This window comes from Echinops telfairi, unplaced genomic scaffold (assembly GCF_000313985.2).
Source record: "Echinops telfairi isolate 266 unplaced genomic scaffold, ASM31398v2 ScPeMD7_5426;HRSCAF=6270, whole genome shotgun sequence".
Lineage (NCBI taxonomy): Eukaryota > Metazoa > Chordata > Mammalia > Afrosoricida > Tenrecidae > Echinops > Echinops telfairi.
The window spans coordinates 653,931-675,494 of NW_022109325.1; the positions used below are offsets into that span (position 1 = coordinate 653,931).

Consider the following 21,564-nt stretch of genomic DNA (forward strand, 5'->3'; position numbering starts at 1 on the left):
ACCCTTATGTATGTTTTCTGATCAAGTCTGATGAGGTGCCAAGCCCTGTCCCTCAAGTCAGAAGTCTGTTTTCAGGATTCCTCAGGGACTTGGTTACTTTGTTTCCCTTGTTCCTGTTGACTCCCTTTGTGTTTCATCCCGCTGTGCATGGGGAAGACTGGGCACACTTTCCACAGTCTGCAGTGCTGTCCCCTGTAATGCTATGGATCAGTGAGGGAACGTCATGTCATGTGGTTGGGCTAGCCCTATGGTCCTGTCTGTGCATTGGCTTCTCCGAGCCGTGATGTCATCCCTGAGGATTGGTGAGGCACAATAATGTTTTTTCTCTCTCTCTGCTTCTCTCTCTCTCAGTTCACTCCTGTGTGGTCTGGACAGTCCTGCCTTTCTCCCCAAACTATATCTTCAGTGCTGTCCTCTGTATTGCCTTCTTCTGGGGAAGGGGTCAACATAACTTGGCTTGGGCCCGGACCCATCATCCTCTCTGTTAGTTCACTGTTCCATGCTAGTGTATTATTTATGTTTTGAGGACAAGTTTGAGGACAGTACACTGACCTTTTACTTTATGAAGCATGAGGTTCTTCTCCAAAGACATGATAATACATTCAAAACATTTGGGATAAAGTTTCACCATCCTTATATCTAAGGAATATTCTTTTCATTCCTAGAAATATTTCTTCATTCTTCTGGCAGTTCCTGGTACATTCAGTAGTCTCTGCCAACACCATAATTGAAATGCACCAGTTCATCTTAGGTCTTGCATGTTTGTAGTCCCTCTTTTAAAAAACTTTTCTTTCTCTTTTAAAAAAAAATCATTTTATCGGGGGCTTATACAGCTCTTATCACAATCCATACATCCATTCTTGTGTCAAGCACATTTGTACATATATTGCTATCATCTTTCTACTTGAGCCCTTGGTATCAGCTCCTCATTTTTCACCCTTGCTCCCCCACCCTCCCTCCCTCATGAACCCTTGATAATTTATAAATCAGTAATCCCTTTTTCTTATGCATATGAAGCAATTGGAAATACAACTCTGATGGTTACAATCTATGCCAACTAGACACTCCTATTTGAAGGTGGGGCTGAGCCTAACCTGTCAATAATGTGACAGCCTGATGACATGTCCTTGAGGTTGTGGCCATTTATATAAGGCAGATACTGAGAGCGGAGCTGAGAGGGCTTGCCCCTACTGGATCTGGATCGTGTGTCTTGTTCATTGATCTCCTCTTCTTTGACTTCTGATTCAAGGGTGTTCAGCAGACTGCTGACCTTGATTCATTTGCTCTGCATCCTGTGACCTTCCTGCTTTGTCATACTGCTTCCAGTTGTCATCTTTCACAGCTACATGAGCCAGAGTCTGGCCGATGTCTGACCTATGAAGTTTTTTAAACAATTTAAAGAAGTCTCTTGCAGAAGGTTTTGTCACTGCAATATATCATTTGATTTTTGACTGCTGCTTCAACAGAAATAGATTGATTAAAATAAATCGGAAAATGTGACAAATGCGATCCCTGTTGCTTTTATCCTGATATTTCTTATTGGTCTGGTGTAAAGATATTTTTTAATGTTGAAATATAATCCATGTTGAAAGCTATTGTCTTTGATCTTTATCTGCATATGGTATGTTGTTAATAAGTGTTCCTCCAATCCCTACATCACATTCTTTGTCATATAGTAAAACCTGAATAACAATGGTTAAGGAGTACACCCTGATGTACATCTCTCCTCATGTATATGGACTCCTGGAGACAGGGCTGGGGGGATCAATAAAAAGCCAGTGTCTTAAACTGATCAGACACTCCAGTTGCAGTTTGCTTCTGCGAAGATTCACAGCCTTGGAAACTATGATATGACAGGTCCATTCTATCCTACAATTTCTATAGTTGTAATCTAATTAATGACAATGAGAATTTATTTATATAAATGATTACATGTGTATTTATGCACTAACTGTAAGTCAGTAATAAGTAAAAATGAAACACACTTTAAAAAAATCTTTGAATCTCTCTTAGGTTATCTGAGAATAATTTTGCCAAATCTCAACAAACGTGTTAGTCTGGATTGATTAGAGAAACAAATTAATAGATACTCAAATGTGTATAAGAAAGAGCTTTATATACAAGAACAATTAAATATTGAGAAAACATCCCAGCCCAGTCCAGATCAAGTCCGTAAGTCCAATGTCTGATACCAATCTATAAAGTGCTCTTCAGACTCATGAAACACATGCAATGACACCAAATGCAGGAAGATCATGGGCCAGCAGGTGGAAAATCTTGTGGTTCCAGTGGCATTGTAAGCATCTCAGGTCTGGCATGGGTCTCTACATAGCTCCTCCAGCTCCATGGCTCTGGCTGCATCAGCATGGCTCTAACACGCTCATCGTCAATAATATCTTGCAGGGAGTGAGTTTATCTGGCCTCCAGTGAGCTTATTGATCTCCAAGGCACCTCCAAATGAGGTCATCAAGCTGTGACCTGATTGACAGGCTAGACTCCATCCCTTTACAATACCAGATTATGTAACTACCACAATGCATTTGTTTCAAATGACATATAAGCGGGTATCAAAAAACAAACAATACACTGGAATTGTGCTGGGTAGAGTAAAGCTTTCATATCATGAATTTTTCACACTAGGCAACTAGCAAGCAACTTGCTCTGAGGTAGTGCACTCAGTGGGGTGGCCTAGGAAGGTTCTCTCTGGTCACAGTGAATTTTTTTGTAAAAGCAGTTTCCTCAAACCTCATTTTTTGCGATGGCTGATTTAAGTGAACAGCGTGCAGCTATGCAATTTTACTTCCTGCTTAGGAAAAATGATGAAGAAACTGTTGTGCTATTGAACACAGTTTACAAGGACAGCACTATGGGAAAAACTCAAGTGTATGAGTGTTTTTCTCATTTCAAAAAAAGGTGAAATGTCAATTGATGACAAATCTCTTGTGGACATCTGTCAACTTCCTGAATAGATAAAAATGTTGACTCTTAATACATTTGGAGTTTGTTCTATCAGGTCAGCCTTTAAATCAAGCTTTCTATTTAGAGGATCTGAAAAGATTGCATAACAGCATGCTACCAATAAGGCCTAATTTGTGGCAGATGGGGGACTGGTTTTGTCACCATGACAATGCACCTGCTCAAGCAACCACCTCAATGTGCCAGTTTTTGGCAAAAACCAGCATGCCTCTCTTGCCCCATGCATCTTACTCTCCCCTGATCTTGTTCTGTACGACTTTTTGTTTCCACAAATGAAGAGGGACATGAAAGGACAGCAATTTGACAACACAGAAGAGGTGAAGAAAATGATGAGGGAGGTTCTATGTGCCATCCAAACAGATGAGTTTGAAAATTGTTTCCAAGAATGGAATCACAGGCATGACAAATGTATTAAGTGTAATGGAGAATACTTTGAAGGTGATAAGGTTGTTTTATAAAAAATTTTTTAAACACAACTTTGAAAAAAAATCCCATGTTTTGTTATCTCCTCATATATATGACCATTATTTCTTTTTGAGTTTTAACTTTTGTGTAAATTTACAAAGTAAATTGTTTCTAAATTCAACAATGCACACACATTTTGTTGTGCAACACTGAGTGCAATATCCATGATGTAATAGCACACTTCCCATTTCGTCCCTGTGCTTACCTTTCTCATATCGCCATCTTTCCTATCTCTGTGTGCCTTCTAAGCGTTATATCTAGGCACACACTAGGCATAACATTGGTGATTCTTTATTGTTCACAATAAAGGCCTATTATTGTTTGAAAGCTAAACCACAAGTGTAATTTTGGTTTTAAGCTCGAAGGATATCTAAGGACATTGTCTTAGGGGTTCCATTATACTCTATCAACCAGTAATCCTCATCTTTGTTTTATGATCTTGACTTTGGTTTCACACTTTACTCCCACTCTACTCAGGACATTCACTGTGATGTCTTTATGAGCACTCAACAGTGGTAGCTGGGCACTGTCTAGTTCTTCTGGCTTCAGGGTAATGGAAATTGGGTGCTGTGGCCATTAGTTTTTTGGATCAATTTTTCCATGCACCTTTGATTTTCTTTACTCATTTTTGCTCTCAAATGGGAGGAATCAATAGTTGTTAACTTTCAGTTTCTACTCACCACATAGGATATAGGCATTATCTTTATAGATTACATTGTGCCAATTTAGGTTAGTGTCCTGTAAGACTATGGTCCTAAGCTCTGAGACGCCACGGCTCATTTTCTCAAGCTCATTGGTTATGGCTAAGAAGTTTTCTTAATTTTCCCTCTGTATGCTATAGTGTGAGAAAGACAGGGTTTTCTAATGCCGCAAAGAGTTATAGTCTCAGAAACTCACAAGAACACCCCTACTGTGTCCATACAGTAGCTATGAGTCCGCATCGACCCATTGGCAATGAGTATGGTGTTTTGGGTGTGATATATTAAATGTTCATGGACACATTTACCAAACTCCAGAATTCAATCTCACTGCTGTTAGTCAATTCTGACTCCTAGCCACCCTATATAACATATAAACACATATGTGAAAATATCCTCAATCAACCTGATATGTATTCTGGGGTGTAGTCCTATTTGTCTTTCCACTCATGCTCAGCTGTAGTATCTATGGAAACACTCCTAGGTTATTGCTATTATTTTTATTCCAGCATTATGTGTAATAGGATTTATTTTTAATGCCTAAACTCTTCTGTTCTTCATAGTGCCTTCCTTTGGATCATTTTGTGTAAATTTACCCCTTATTATATATTGTATATGGTCATTCTCTTCATCCAAATCATTACATGACAACAATCTATATAGCTATTTATCATCCCGTCTGCTGCAGAATTGGTAACCATCAAAGTTGATTCATTCTACGTGCAAACCTTTTCTCCACTTTTAAAATTCATGGTCCCATATAATCTGTGTACTTTTGTGATAGTCATATTTCACTCACCAAAATATCTTAAAAGTTCACCCATGTCCTAAGGTGTTTGAAAGATTCATTACTATTCATTAATATAAGTAGTATTCCATTACTATTCAAGTATATGTACTTTGGTTGGTGTATTCCCTCATATATTAATGGACTCTTAAGTTGTTTCTATCATTTTACTATTATGAGCAATACTGTGAAGATTATGATTGTGCATACATCTGTGTGAACTGGGATTGTTATTTTGTTAGGTACACGCACCTAGTAGTGAGATTCCTGGATCACAAAGTCTTCTGTTTCCAACTTTTTAAACACTCACCATATCATTTTGCATAGTGGTTGCAATGTTTTACATTTTGGCCAGCAGTGTATTGGCCATCATTCTCTCCACACACTCACTAACATTTGTTTTTTCTATTTATTTGAACTTTGCTACATGCTAGGATATGCAGATATGCCATTGTTGTTTGGATTTGCATCTCTCTAATGGCTCATTGGTATAAGCATTTCTTCCTGTTAGTTGCCTGAAAGTCTTCTCTTAGTGAAGTGTCTGTTCATGTCCTCTGCTCACTTATGAATTGAATTGTTTGCCTTGTTAGATGTGAATTTTAAGATTTTGTGTCATGTTATATATATCATTGCCAAAATATTGTTTCCATTATGTTTATTCTCTTTCTACTAACATGTTTTGAAGCAAATATCTACCTAATTTTAGGTTAGTCTTCAGCTGAACTTGTCCTTATGTGTTTTTAATGATCTTTATAGTTTTACATTTTGCTTTTAGGTATTTGATCCACATTGCTATATATATATAGTACTCTGACAGTGTTTCAGTGTTTGATCTAAATCTCATGTATATATAGCCATCGATTTTTGAATTGTTAACCACAGTTTTAGAATTGAAGTTTCTGCTGATGCTTTAATTTTAACATTGTTTAAATCTCCTTTTTGCTTAATAAATCTAAAAATGAATATTATATTAAGGTAATAAAGCAGACATAATATCTTTCAATAGTTTGGTTACTAAAAGTAAGTTAAATGGCTTTAAAAAAACTTCATATATTTTGTTGCTGAAATTTAGTGCAGTCTAATCTTTGTTGGATTAATATTGATTTTATGTTTCTTTTTCCTGGGGGCTATCTACATAGCAATAAAGCCCTCAGAAGAATTATCTATTACTCACCTCCGAGCTTCTGTACCCCTTGCTGCTTCCGCATATTGCTGAGCTCTGTCTGGCAAGGTGGATCTGCGATGGCATTAAAAATGTTAATTCAAGGATTATAGCAAAAGAAAGATGTTATGATTTCTACATTATCAAAGATTTTAAGGCTTAGGATACACTTGTTAGTTGGTGAACTTATAAAAATACATATCTAGGTATGTACAATGCTTGTGTGTGAATACACACACACACACATTTTACACACATGCAAGGTGGCTACAATAAATAATGGAAAATGATTTGATATATGAAATATTTCCGTAAACTTTTGTATATATCTATGAGACTCTCCTGCTTTTAATTAATATTAGAGCATTTGATTATTTTTAGAATGTTTTGACTGGCTGAATAAAATATTAACTGTATAAATACTTATATGATGCAAGTTACTTCCTATATAATTAAAGAAATATCAACTCATCCACATAAATTCTACTAATTAACTTGTACAAAAACAATTAATTAGCTCTTTTCCTCCTGCTTTACAATTCTGTACAGAATATAGAGAAGTAGCTTTGTTATGAGGGCTAGTATAAAAGTATTGCTACAAAATAACAGAAATATTTATTCATGTGAGCAAAAATACTTATTAATGTGAAAAAAACTTCACATATCTTTATGCTTTTGAATATGGTACTTCCATCTCTCAAACCCTCAGCAAAGAATTCTGTGCTCTTCAATTTACACCATACAAATAGCAGTTTTAGTATAAATGACAGACAAAATAGTCTTTGAAATTCAGGTACAAAAATAAATTTGAAGGAGCAAGATCAAGGCTGGAGAATGGATGCCCTTATTTCTTATTTTATGTATTCTTACCTGAAAATAATGCAGTGTATTTTATATTCCTAAACTCTTGAAGTTAATGCTAACTCTATAAAATTTCATTAAACTATTGAAACAATAAAACAAACTATTATCTTGTACTACATTTTGCTAAGGAGAAGAAAAGCATTGCCCAGCTGATACAAATTTTAAATCACTTTTCCGTGGTATAATATTGATTTACTAAAATAGAAAATGAAATGAAGGAAAAGAATAAGGTGATTACTATCTATTAGATCACTTAATATTTTAGGTTAAATGTATTCTTCCTAGGGACTCTAAATCTGAAGATAAAGTAATTTTATTGTAAATCTTGAATAAATTATTTTATTTTTTCACTTCATTTCAAAATGTGTCCAATTTTCAATTTGCTTGACAATCTTGAGTCTCTCGTACTAAGTATTAATTATTTTAGGAACAGTTATCAAACTGATTAGTACACTTTTACACAAATCAACATTTTAAATTTCTGGTCCTATAAGTATGATGTCTCAGAAAAAGAACTAGCAGTCTAGTTGAAGTTTGCCTATTATATTGAAATCAGTTTCTAAACCAAAAATCTTGTGTGTGTGTGTGTGTGTGTGTGTGCACTTTACCAAATAGATTCTTTGAAACTTCAAGTGCATTTGATTCTAAGTCCTGATTTTTAACCTTACAAAACCATCCTGATTTTCAAAGTTGTCTGTCAGAACTATATGACAGGTTGAGAGGAACATGTCAGGCTTACAAGAGAAACCTTGAGAGATTGGGCTTCTCAAATACAGGTAATATTTGACCTTATAACATTTCCTCCTATTATTTACATATGAAACAGCTCATAATTCTACATATAACTAGAGAAGTTTAATTAACAGCTCATAATTCTACATATAACTAGAGAAGTTCAATATAATTTATTTGTCAATTAAACCCACTTGAAAGAGTTAATTCTAGACCAAAGGTTAGCAACCTAACCAATTATATGAACGTTCAAACATAACCAGACAATGTGCTTACAGTGCAGCACATAGGTTCTCACACTTATTTAGTCTACCCCTCCCTTTTCAAGAAATAATTCAGCACCCCCCTCCAAAAGCAAGTAAACTTTTCTACTATAGTCCATAATCAAAGATAAAATATAGCTCTCTCCTTTTACAGCTTCCTTGGATTTGTGCAGCTCTTTCCAGTTCACCATTTCTTCCACTTGCTTCAGCTACCCTACATTCAAAAGCAAGTTTCAGCGTCTCCTCTGACATCATTTAATCTTTTCGTTCTTCTCTGTTTTCCCCCCCAATAATCTTTAGCTTTCTTCTTGAATGATGTTCTTGATTTCATCCCACAGTTTTCCTGCTCTTCAGTCATTAGTATTTAGTATATAAAATATATTCCTGAAATGGTCTCTAAATTCAGGTGAAATATACACAAGGTTGTATTTGGACTCACGTGGATTTGTTTCAATTTTCTTCAACTTGAATGCTCAAATGAGCAATTGATCGTGTGCACCTCAATCAAGTCTTGGCCTCATTCTTACCGATTATAATGTATTCTCCGTGATCTCTTTCTATAAATGTTGTCAGTGTGATTCAATGATGTTCCATCCAACTAGGTCCATGTATGTAGCTAGATGTCTATGTTGTTAAAAGGTATTTGCAATGGATAAGTTATTAATCTTGCAAAATTATATCATATGCTCTATAGCATCATTTATATCAACATACTATATTTTTCCACAATTGATCTTATACTTCAGGAGAGATCTTTAAATGTTCTGTTTCATGCTGAATGCAACAATATTCCTCTTCAATTCATTTTCTTAGCACAGTAGGTCAAATGGTTATCCAATTCAAAGTGGTGAAAAACAGTCCATTTTCAGGTCACAAAATCCTAGGATATTATTTTGATGTATTTCATTTAATTTGTGATTAATTCAAAATTTGCTAGCTTTATACTTTGTGTATTCCATGTTCTGATTATTGATGAATGTTCATAGCTGTTTCTTCTCGATTTAAGTTATGTCAAGTGAGTAAACAAAGATCTTACAGCTTTACTTCACCATTGATAAACTTGATTTTAATATAAGGAAGTATCTTTTCTGAAATTGTAATTTTACTGCCTTCTAATGTGAGGGACTGATATACCAGCACTATAATATAAGGGAGTACCCCCAAAAAGAATGGAAAATTTCCCCCAAAGGCATGTATTTAATTTGTTTTACAAGCCAACCTTATTACCTTCAAAGTACTCTCCACTACACTTAATACATTTCTCAAATCTGCGATTCCATTCTTGGAAACAGTTTTCAAGATCTGTTTGGATGCCTGACAGCATTTCCCTCCTTTTTTCTTCACCTCTTCTATTTCATCAAATTACTGACTTTTAATGTCCTTTGTCATTTGTGGATAAATAAAAAGTCTCACAGAACCAGGTCAGGTGAGTAAGGTGCATGGGGTGAGAGGCATGTTGTTTTTTTTTGCTAAAAACTGGTGTACTGAGATGGCTGCATGAGCAGGTGCATTGTCATGGTGGCAAAACCAGTTTCTAGTCTGCCACAAGTCAGGCCTTTTTTGTTGTACACTGTTACGCAATCTTTTCAGAATCTCTAAATAGAAAGCTTGAATAAGTCTGACGTGGTGGTATGAACTCCAATTGTACTATCCCCATCGCATCAAAAAAACAAATGAGCATCATCTTGATCTTTAATTTCACTTGATGAGCATTTGGGGGGCGAAGTGACAATGGCATCTTCCACTGACTTGATTGATGTTTGATTTGGGGGTCATCAGAAAAGCACATGTCTCCTCACCGGTAACGGCGTTGGAAAAAAGTCTGGGTCACTTAGGAGCTGTTCTTTCAAAGCCAGGCATGTTTCCACTCAAAGCTCTTTTTCCTAATCAGTCAGAACCCGAGGCACAAGGTTCTCAGCGACCCGTCTCATTCCCAAATCTTCTATTAAAATTCGCTGAACTGAACTCAAGATAGTCCAGATAACTTCCACATATCTTTAAAGGTCCATTGTAGGTCTTTGAGCACAAGTCCACAAATTTTGTCTACATTTTCATCCATTCGGGAAGCTGATGGAAATCTGGAGCTAGGTTTGTCATCAATCAACATTTGACCATTGTTGAAAGGAGAAAACCACTGGTACTCTTGTTTTTCCCACAGTGCTGTCCTTGTAAGCTGTGTTCAATGTCACAGGAGTTTCTACAGCATTTTCCCCAAGCAGCAAACAAAATTTCACAGCCACATCCTTTCCTCTTAAATGAGCCACCACAAGAAACGAGGTTCGAGTAACTGAAGACCCTTCCTAGGCGATGCCACTGGGTGCAATAGCTGAGAGTTGCTGGGTGCTTGCCTAGTGGAAAAAATGCGTACTATGAAAGCTCTGTCCAGCAGAGCTTTTTTCTGTTTTGGAGGGAGGCACCCCCTTATGGAAGACAATGTTTTCCCTGGCCAGTTGTTTTAGAGGTCTATCACCATGCTTCTTCATAGTTGGTTTTGTCTACTGCTGTCAGTCTACCACCATGATTTTGCTGACATTTGAACGAATAATGGCATAGCTTCCAGCATCATGGGAACCCACAAGCCGCCACAGTACAAAAATACTGACAAATGAATGTTTGTGACTTGCAAAGCTTATATGGAAATGTAAAGCCAATTGTGCGTGTGTATGCATCCTGAGTATGACTTAAAATATTTTGATCAGATAACTGTATTTATGAGTTTCTTTTTAAATTTTTATGAACTGTTAAACTAGTATGCAATCTTTATTAAGCTATTATCAATAGTGATACTGTAGGTGGGGTATTGAGCTCAGAAATACTGTATTGTCTTGCTCTAAGAAGGCGTTGACTCAATGGCAAAGATTTTAAAATTTGTTTAGTTTTATTTGTGATTTAATATAACTTTTAATTTTTAATACATGAAAAAATTAATTCAGATGGAAAAATAATTTGTATAATGTATTTGTCTTAATATGAAAAATTTAGAATCATTAGTATACTCTAGTTTATTTTCTAAGTTGTTAAGATATTTTAAATAGAGTTACAATAGCACCATTAACCAATTCCCATTTTTAAATAATAGCACCATAATCACCTATATATAGACATTTATAAAATATGCTATGTAATTTTCTCATTTTTCTAAATATATATCATGAGCTGAATTATATATATATATATTCTTATTTTTGATTATATAAATTCATTACATAGCATTATTAATTTTATAATCATTTTATATTTTCTTATATAGAGGGATGCATGAGATACTAGCATTCATCCAACTTGTTGTTTTACTTCACATCTTCGAAATTCTTGACACTTTCCTAGCTAGCTAATTTTTAATTGCTATTTCACAGAGTCTGAAAAACGAAATCATTTTAAAATTAAATGAGTAAAAATAATGATATGGTGAATGTTGTGGTTGATTTAGTAAGATCCCAAAAGGCCACCTTAACAGTCCACAGTATAGAGATAAAAAACATTTATTTTACACCATATGCAAAAAAGATAGCAAATTAATTTTAATGATTACTTTTACTATCTATGTTCTAATATCTCATGCTTTTTGGCTGTTTATAATGGAAACTATAATGAACTATATTAATGTAAAATATTAATTACTTTTCCCCTCTTATTTAGCATGTTTTGAATCTCTAGTAAAGCCATCTGGTTCAGCATGCTGTTTATTTGTTCCTTTATTAAGCATTCAAATTAGAAAAGCATTTACCATTATGAAGAAATATATAAGTTCGGCATGCTTGTCAACTATCTGAATCATTTACCTTGCTGTCTCTGGAAACAGTAGCACCATTCATTGTTAGATATCAAGCTATCTTTGTAAGTGTCACAAGAATTGAAGAATGCTTTGGTACAATGTTCATTCTTATCAAGGAAAATGCTTCCCAGCTCTGACTGGTCCAGTAGCAGGTCATAGTTTGTATCAAGCCTGTTAAACATCCACCCAAGTGAATCTTTGCAAATTGGTAAAATACTAGTATCAAATCCTAAAAAACAAATACAGAACATTATTAGGTCAATCTGAAAGATGCCATCAGCAGTAAGAAAAATAAAGCAATACCTTAAATCAGCGGTTCTCTACCTGTGAGTTGCAACCCCTTTGGGGGTTGAATGACCCTTTCACAGGGTTTGCCCGATTCATTACATTATCAAAATTATAGTTATGAAGAAGCAACGAAAATAATTTTATGGTTGTGGGTCACCACAACATGAGGAACGGTATTAAAGGGTTGCAGCATGAGGAAGGTTGAGAACGACTGCATTAAATGGTTAATGAAGGGAATCAAGTCAAACAAGAGTCAACTATGCAGGGCTTAAAATTCATCTTGGATAAGCTGGTTTCTAGTAAAGTAGAGATAGTAATAACTCCCTCACAGGATAGTTTCAAGGATTAATTAAATAACAGATAAAACATGTTACTTAGAAATAATCTTAAATGGCAATTACTAGTATATTATATATTATTTACAAAAGTTATTACATCATATATTGTCCTCTGTTAACATTTTTATTTTTCAAGCTTCTTCTGAGTAAAAGGTTATCATAATAGGTGCTGTCATAAACCCATTGCCACTGAGTAAATTTTGACTATGGAGCCCGTGCAGGACAGAGGAGAACTGCCCCTCAAGGTTTCCAAGGCTGTAAGAATTCCACATCTTTCTCTCCTTGAGTAGTTGGTGGATTCAAACCACCACTTTTCAGTTGTCAGCTAAGCTTTTAACCATGGCTCTATCCTTCTTTGTTGTATTATATGCACATACATACTATACAATATGTATAACCTACTAACAAGAGTACATTAATTTTTCAAGGCAATTAAAATTCCTTTATATATAAATGTAACTGATGCATAATAAATAATAATTCAGGGAATTCAATAATTCTCTGAATAATGATAGGACCACATTGGTAGTGATATTTCACATAAACAGAGAAAGTAAAGCTATGATGTAATTTATATAGTTACTCTGCTTTTGTTTTATTAAGACAACATTTTTACAATTAACAACCTAAGTATTATTTAAATGAGCCTACAATTGAAATAATATAAAAAGAATATTGGTGCAGAGAGAGGAAAGTGAAATGATAAAATAAGAAATCCCAGATTGAGTGACATGCCAGCCTCTGTTCCTTGCAATTAACTGAGAGTTTAGCAACACAGGCTAAATAAATATTTCCATATATACTTCAAAGAAAATGAACCACCTAGTGTAGAAAGTTTTCAAGCACATCAAGAAATAAATTAGAATTAAAAGAAACAATAGAAACTAAAAACGATAAAAGCAACCTGAGCTATTTGAATTGGAAGATATAGCTATATTTGTTAAGGATTGTAAAAAATAGCTCTTATATAGGAAGAGACCTCCTAACTAAGATGTGGATGGTTTGAACCACCAACTCATCAGCACACAAAGGTATGGTAGTCTATCGCTATAACGAGGTACAGCTTTAGCCCTTTAATATTGATATTCTTCAGGTTTATTTCTTAACATTTCCCCCTCTACTGACTACTTACAAACTCTCTAGAGGTATTCACACTTCTATTGCTTGAAGTCACTCATTTACCTAGCATCAGTTATAGTATATAATCTAAATCTCTAGCCACATGCCTCTTATTAGTTTAATATATTTTAGTTTTATTTCATTTAGATGTGTATATTATTTAGAAATCGCCAATCTATAGGAGTCTATGTATATATATGTATACATGAATATATACATAATATATACACATAAATATTTAGATGGGTGTGTGTTTCTGTGTTTATCTATATATACACAGAAAACAATCACTTCACTAGTAAATTTTTTCCCCTATTCTTGTATAGAAACTCAGAAGGTTCCAGGAATTATTTATCTAAGCTTTACCATTATGTAGCAAAGATTTTTCAGACTAATTTAGAATTTTAAAATGTTCAGTCTCATATATGATAAAACTTTTGAAAGTCAAAATGAATGTAATGCAGGAACATACCATAGAAGGAACGTTTCACTAAAATGAACCTAAGTGGTAAAAGTGCACCTTGTTAAAGGTGAAAAATTTACTAAAGTTTGAACAATAAGGCAGTGCCATTGAGTTCTGGCTCTCGTACATATCATTGTAATGAACACAACTTCTAGCTTGGGCTTGGCTGGGACTTTGCCATGGAAAGCCCAGAAAGGGAAGAATGACGGTTCTTCAATCCTTCCCCATGCTACTTACGATCATCTCCACACTTTGTCGTGATTACCTTTTGTTTTGGAGGGGGTGGCGAAAGATATATAAGAAAATACAGAGACCTTCTTACCAAATTGATAACTATATTAGGAATCTTTGGGCTAATGGGAATATCAGGTTTTTAAAGTTTCATTTATACTGTTTCTCCCTAGCATGCCTTTCTGCAGTCCTTCAGGGGCCCAGAGTGTAAGCATGTCTGTCCTTCTGATGCTCTGTGATAGTTTCCTCTGTTCCACTTAATTCCAGTATGTCTACCTGGTTGTTGTTTTTTTCTTCTTATTTTACTTTACAAGTCTGATCATTGTTCCAAATCTATATCTTGAGCATTGTTTACCTTGAGTTTCCACCTGAAGGACTAAATCTAGTCCATAGTGCATATTATCATTGTTTTACTGCCAAGGCACACTAGTTCAAAGTTACAGCAACTGTCCATTGCTTTGTCATCTTTTTTTTAATGAAACAAACAGCCCTGTCTCTTAAACTTGTGTCACTTTGGGATTAAACCTCTCAACCTTCTTTAATGATTTTCTTGGGGAAATAGTATCCACCGTGTAGGATTCTTTGGGGATTGCACACAGATTGAGGGAAAGAGGGAAAAGGGGTCAATGAATGGCATCCTAGCATAGAGGGAGGTGAAGGGAAGAAAACATGCATTTCTTTTAACAAGAGCCTTCAAACAGGAAGGAATTTCCATAAGAAGGAAGACAGTAAAAGGTCTGGGAAATTGGGGGCAGAGAGCCCCTGCAAAGGACTGAATTAACTTTTAGGTTCTGGCAAGAGGACAAGGACACAGCAGAAACTTTGGTTCTGCAGACAACATTTATAAAGGAGAGTATACTATGAAGAGCTAGAAAATAGCTGTAGGTCTGCCACAGCTGTATTAGAAACAAAACAAAACTTGTGTCTCCATCCAGAGGCATGGTCTCCTACTAGATTAGGTGCCCTTCTGTAAGACCCATGCTGGATGTAACCATTATATGAGCCCATTCTTCATTGAGGAACCCTGGAAGAGTAGTGGTTATATGTTGAGCTGCTAACTGCAAGGTTGGCAGTTGGAAACCACTCATGTAGGTGGTCGTCTATGAGAGAGAAAGACGAGGCTTTCTACTCCAGTAAATAGTTACAGTATCAGAAACCCATACGGGAAGTTTTACCTTGTCCTTATAGAGTTGAAGTGAGTTGGAAATGACCTGATGAAATTGAGTTTAGGAGACTAATTACTTTTTTGTGAGCATGACAACAATCAAAAAGAGAAGGAATTTAAAGCTGCTGTGGTAGTTATATAATCGTTTGTCGATTTGAGGATTAAGAGTGTATGGATGGAGTCTAGTCTGTCAATCAGATCATAGCCATTGAGGCCTCTGTGTGGGCATGGCTTTCTCCTGAGGATTCTGGGAAACGTGTTCTTTTCCTCTTTGGAGGCAGGAGAGACTCTCTGCTCACTTCCTTGGAGACACTATGCTGATAGACCCCATGCTCTGGGAGCTGGAGAAGCCATGGAGAGACCCCTGCCAGCGTTGAGATGCTTCCAATGCCACTGGACCCAAAGACTTTCTACCCACTGGGCTGTGATTGTCCTGCATTCAGCATCATTGCATATGTTTCCTGAGTCTGAAGAGGACTTTATAGATTGGTATCAGACATATGGGCTAGTCTACCCAGACTAACAGAGCCTCCAACCTTTTAATTACTCACATGACAGTTTTTAATGACTTAAATCTTTGAGACTTTTACTGGGTTACAACCTACATTTACAAACCATAAACAGATAAGAAGTCTTAAGATGGCATTTTGAAAAATTATTTTCAATTCCACTTGCACTGATAGCTGAGTAAGATCATTCCAGACTGACACTCTTGCATACATTCTTAAATTCTAGATGTAATTCTTAAAATGCTGCTTTCTGAAGGAAATGAAGGGTGAATCGAAGTAGGCAGATTGTGCTGGGTGTCTACATTTCGAAGATAGCATTTTTATTTTCACAGTTTTTAGCTGGAGGGCAAGCGAGGTTGACATGACATGAGGAAGTGAAGGCAGTACTAGAAAAGGGGGGAAATGAGGAATTCATTCTGGAGAATCCAAAGATTTTGTATAGTTTTAGAATAAATAGAATAAATCCAACGAGATAAAGAAACAGAGAAGATGTCCTCAGTACTGCCAGACTAAGAATCTGGATGACCCATGTTGTTGTTAAGTGTCATCACATTTGTGCTAACACACAGCGTCACCAGGAACAACAGAACAAAACAATGCCCTCTCTTTCACTACCCTCAGTATTGTTAGTAAGAATCCATTGTTACAGCCACTGATGCAATCCAGCTACTAGAACAGTAACTGGGGTTTTGTTGTTGTTTTTATTGCTGCCTTAACAAGTATAGTGTCATTTTTCAAGGAATGGTTTCTCCTAACATATTCAACCTATCTAGGAGTAAAGCTTATCATCTGTGATTCTAAGGAGATTCTGGCTGCATTTATTCCAAGACAGATTTGCTTGCACGTCTGGCAGCCCATAATACTTTCTGTATTCTCTGCCAACATCCTAATTCAAATGCAATGTTTCCTCTTCAGTCTTCTTTATTGAATGTCCAGTTTCCCCATGCATATGAGGCTAGTAAACATATAGCTTGGGCCAGTGGCACCATAGTTCTGAAATGACACCTTTGCTTGTGAACGCCATAAAGAGGTCTTGTGAAGCAGACGTGCCCAATGCAATGCAACCTTTGATCTCTTGATTGCATCTTGTTGTGGATTCAAGTAAATAAAATTTTTGACAACTTGAGTCTTTTCTCCATTTATTGTGATGTTACTTGTGGGTCTAGATGTGAGGATATTGGTTTTCTTTACATGGAGTTGTAATTCATATTGAAGTTTGCATTCTTGATATTCATCAGCAAGCACTTAAGGTCCTCCACACTTTCGGCAATCAAGGTTGTGTCATCTGCTTTTCAAAGGTTATTAATAAACTCTCCTCCAATTCTGGTACCCTGTTCATCTTCACAGTCCAGCTACTCTATGAATACAACCCTGAGGCATATGTTTCCAGATTTTAAACCACACAGTATTTCCTCGCTCTATTATAATGATGGCCTTTTGGTCCATGGACAGGTTCTACATGAACCAAAGAAATTATTCTGGAATTCCTGTTCTTCCTAGCTACCTAAATTTACTATAATCCATGCAGTCCAAATTTTTTCAGTGTCACAAAAACACAAGTAAATGTGTTTCTTCTCTTCTTTGCTTTTAGCCAAGATCAAACTGATCTCAACAATGATAACCCCCATGCCACAGATTATGAAACTGTACTGAGTTTCTTGTAGCTTCCTGTTGCTATACTGCTGAAATTATTAGTGAATTATCTTCATAATCCTTACATAAGTATACCTGACTTAATTAGCATATACAATACACAACAAATCTGAATGGAGTTTGGATATATTAAGTACTTATTTTGAGTCCAACAAAATTAAACCAATCAAAAAGGCAAGAAAATGAAAATAACAAAAGCATTCATGAAAGAAAAATAATGAAAATTAAAAATTTATATTCATAATGCTTAGAAAACTGTCAGAATTAAGTGACATAAAAAGAACTGGGTAATGTAATCCATTTCAAAATTAAAAAGCAAGTAAGTGAGAGATATCTAGGAAGATGGTGCCCATGTAGAATCACCCGTCATGAGCTCCCGTTGTAAAAGCAGGAAATCAAGAAAGAGGCCAATCCTGGGAAATCAGGTGGTAGGCCTAGAATTCCAGTATCCTAGGGTTCTTGGTTCAGATTCCCTTTCCAATTTTCACCCATGGAGAGTTCGGAGTGTGTGCCGCTGTACTTTTACTTCACCACACCTGTCTGTGCATTTCCCCCAACCCCTACCAGGACCAGAGGGACAGAACCTGCCACTCTACCCCTTTCATCCTAATTCCATGAGCCACTAGCATGGTATAATATCTCAAGACTGACTGCTTCCCAAGAGTGGGTCACAATCCCATGCACCCATGGATAGCCACGAATGCTCATTGTACTTAGCCTTTCAGTGTGCCCATTTACTGGCTTTAACCCTCCCCTGTCAGGAACAGAGGGACGGCGCCAGTGTGTTGTAATAGCCCCAAACAGTATGTCTACCAGGGCAAGAAACAGTCCCGCAACCAATGGAGAGCCCTGAGACGTCACCATGACACTTGCATTTCAGCAAACCCATTTTCTGGCTTGCCCTCCAGCTACCATGATCAAAGGGACCGCATCTGCCATCATCCACGCCTCCAACCTAGTTCTGTTACCTGCTAGCACGCTGTAAAGTTCTGTGACCTGCTAGCATGTATAGCCCAAGACAGCCTATATCCTAAGAGTAGGTCATGGGCTGATGCCCCACGGAGAGCCCTAAGAGCTCTCACTGTAGCTTCCTTCTCACTGTGCCAGCCCCTTGGATTTCCCCCTCTTCTACCAGGATCGAACGGACAAAGTCTGTCAGCCACATCGCCTTGCCTCTAGTTCCGCAACCACGCTCAACGAGTGGATAGCACTGAGTCAAGTGGAAATCCAAAATAAAGTGGTCCTCTGTTTTAAGCAGAATAACAGAAGCACTTCACCCTCCCTAAATAACATACAGGGGCAACAAGTGACTTTGGTAGACCTAATACACCCCAACTACCCTAACCCACAGCACCTCAAGACACAGCTTTCACCAACCCAAATATGCACACCTCTATATTATTTACCAAGAAGCATCACATTTTGTACAACCAACTTCTCTAACTCATCAAAATTTATTATGAATAATGGAAAGTCTTCTTGTATAATATAACCATTAGGACCTACTCCCAAATACCTATATTACAGTCCTCACACCCACCCATTTAACACTCCCTTCTCATCTGCCCACAATATGACTTCCAGCCTCTGTCTGATCCTCCTCTATTCTAAAGCCCCAACACCTCCCCCCTTACACAATCCAAAAGCACCTATAGATCAGGCAGTATGCATCAATTTAACAAAACAAACAAACAACAGCTTAGAGCAGCTACCACAAAAAAGAAATTAAGTGCCAATAATTAAAGATCACCCAAACTCAATGGAATACACCGATGAAAAAACCCTTGAATTGACAGATAAACACTAAAATAAAATGATGGTTAGGGCCTTACAAGAGATTTTCAGGAGATCAATCCAGAAAACAGATGAAAAAATGGAGAAATTATAAACTTTATCTCACATCTAAAGCAAATTCAGGAGTTAAGTAATTAAGCATCAGAAGTTAAAAACAAGTTAAATGATGAACTGACCAATAGAATGCAAGGAAGGGAAAATCGAATCAGCAAACTCAAAGAAAACCAAGCAGAATTCAGTAAACTAGAGAAACAATTAAACAAAAAGCAAAAGAATAAAAGAAAGCCTGAGAAGGCTGTAGGATACCATGAAGCAACATAAATTTTGAATTACTGGGCTACCCTAGCAAGAAGAAACAAATAAGTCCACAGTTAAAATAGTAAGAGAATTCTTGGAAGATAATTTCCCCAATCCACATTACAAAGGTGGAGAGGATAGCCAGTCAGGAAGCAGAGAGAACACCAAATGGACCAACCCTCCCACATTCCCTCACTAAATTAAGATATATAGTAGTCAAATTATCCAAATTCAAGGAAAAGGGGAGAATCATGAGAGCAGCTAGAGAGATAAAAGCAGTCCCATATAAAGGTAAACAGATAAGAATAAGCTCAGAAACCAACACACTGTAAACAGTACTCAAAACATTACAGATTGAGTGGAGAAACCAAGACAAGAATAAACTCCTCACACACACATACGTAGCCTTATAAATGGAGAACATAGGAAAATATCAAACAAAAATAGTATGCGATGACAGTGACTAATGTATGGTTAGATTTAATTATACTGAATGTCAATGGACTGAACATGCCAATGAAAAGTCAAAGAGAACAGGCTGGGATAGATAGCAAGATTCATCAATCTGCTACCTTCAGAAGACACTTCTGAATCTCACATATAAAACAGACTGAGAATTAAAGAACTACTTGGAGACAATTTTAACAAGTTAATTGCAATTAAAAAAAAAAAGAAAAACAGGGGTGGCAGTATTAATTTCTGACAAAATATACTTCAAGTTATACAACATAATGTGAGACAAAAATGGGCATTACTTAATGTTTAAAGGTTCAATAGACCAAGAACTCCTAATGATAATAAACATCTATGCACCCAAAAAAATAAAAACCCAGAAAAGTCAGCAACCAATTACTGAAAGAGATAAAAAGAAACCACTAGATCAACAATTACAGTAGGTGATTTTAATACATCCTCTCAAAGAAAAATAGGTCCACGGGTAGAAACACAATAAAGAAATGGAAGAGTTGAAGCACAAAGTCGTTCAACTTGACCACACAGATATTTACAGAGCTCTCCAACCATCAGCAATACACACACACACACACACACACACACACTCTTCTCCAATGACTATGGATTATATTCTAAAACAGACCACATGCTGAGACATAAAGGAAGCTTGAGAAAATTCAAATGCAGAGTTCTGTCAACCCATTACCTCTAACCACAATGCCATTAAACTGGAAATCAATTACAGAAAGAAGAGAAAAACAAAGACAACCACTTGGAAACTCAACAACACATATCTCAAAAAAGATTACATCATAGCCCAATAAAAGAGGCAATTAGGAAGTTCCTAGAAGCTAATGAGAATTATAACACAACATACCAATACAGGGGTGCAGCAAAAGCAGTCATTTATTGCAATAAATGCACACATGAAAAAATAGGAGAGAATCACGATTCAAAATCAGTGGCAGGGAGGGGATGGGAGGACTGGTAGGGAGTGACCAAGGGCAAGATAAGAGAGAGGAATTACCGAAACCAGAATGAAGGCTAAACATGGTAATGGGGCGGGAGGAAAGTGTAAGGAAATAGAGGAAAGGAATAGGAGGCAAAGGGCATACATACAAGCCTAAATACAGATAAGTACATATGTATATATATTTAAGATTATGAGGGAAATGGACCTAGGTGCAAATATTTATAGGTTTGGTAGTAGGATGGCAGGTGGACATTGGACCTCTTCGTGCGCATTCCCTTAATACAAGAGCACCTTGCTCAACTAAACAGTCATTTCATGATACCTACCTTCCCAACATGATTGCTGAAGACAGACGTGTACATAAGCAAATGTGGTGAAGAAAGCTGATGGTGCTCGGCTATTAAAAGATATAGCACCTGGGGTCTTAAAGGCTTGAAGTCAAACAAGCAGCCATGTAGCTTGGAAACAACAAAACCCACAGAGAAGAAGCACACGAGCCTGTGTGAACATGAGGTGTTGAAGGGATAAGGTAGCAGACACCAAAGAACAAAAACCATCA

The 21,564-nt window shown here is 36.5% G+C and overlaps 1 protein-coding gene across 1 annotated transcript in view; it reads right to left on the reverse strand.

The window, feature by feature from the left end:
- The window catches only part of SPOCK3 (SPARC (osteonectin), cwcv and kazal like domains proteoglycan 3), a 253,756-nt gene that overhangs the window by 12,470 nt on the left and 219,722 nt on the right, over positions 1-21,564 (reverse strand). The window contains exons 7-8 of the mRNA XM_004717292.2: positions 11,730-11,951; positions 6,101-6,163 (exon numbers count right to left, since the gene is read on the reverse strand). Coding sequence (XP_004717349.1) covers positions 6,101-6,163; positions 11,730-11,951 — 285 coding nt within the window. The remainder of the gene's footprint in view (positions 1-6,100; positions 6,164-11,729; positions 11,952-21,564) is intronic.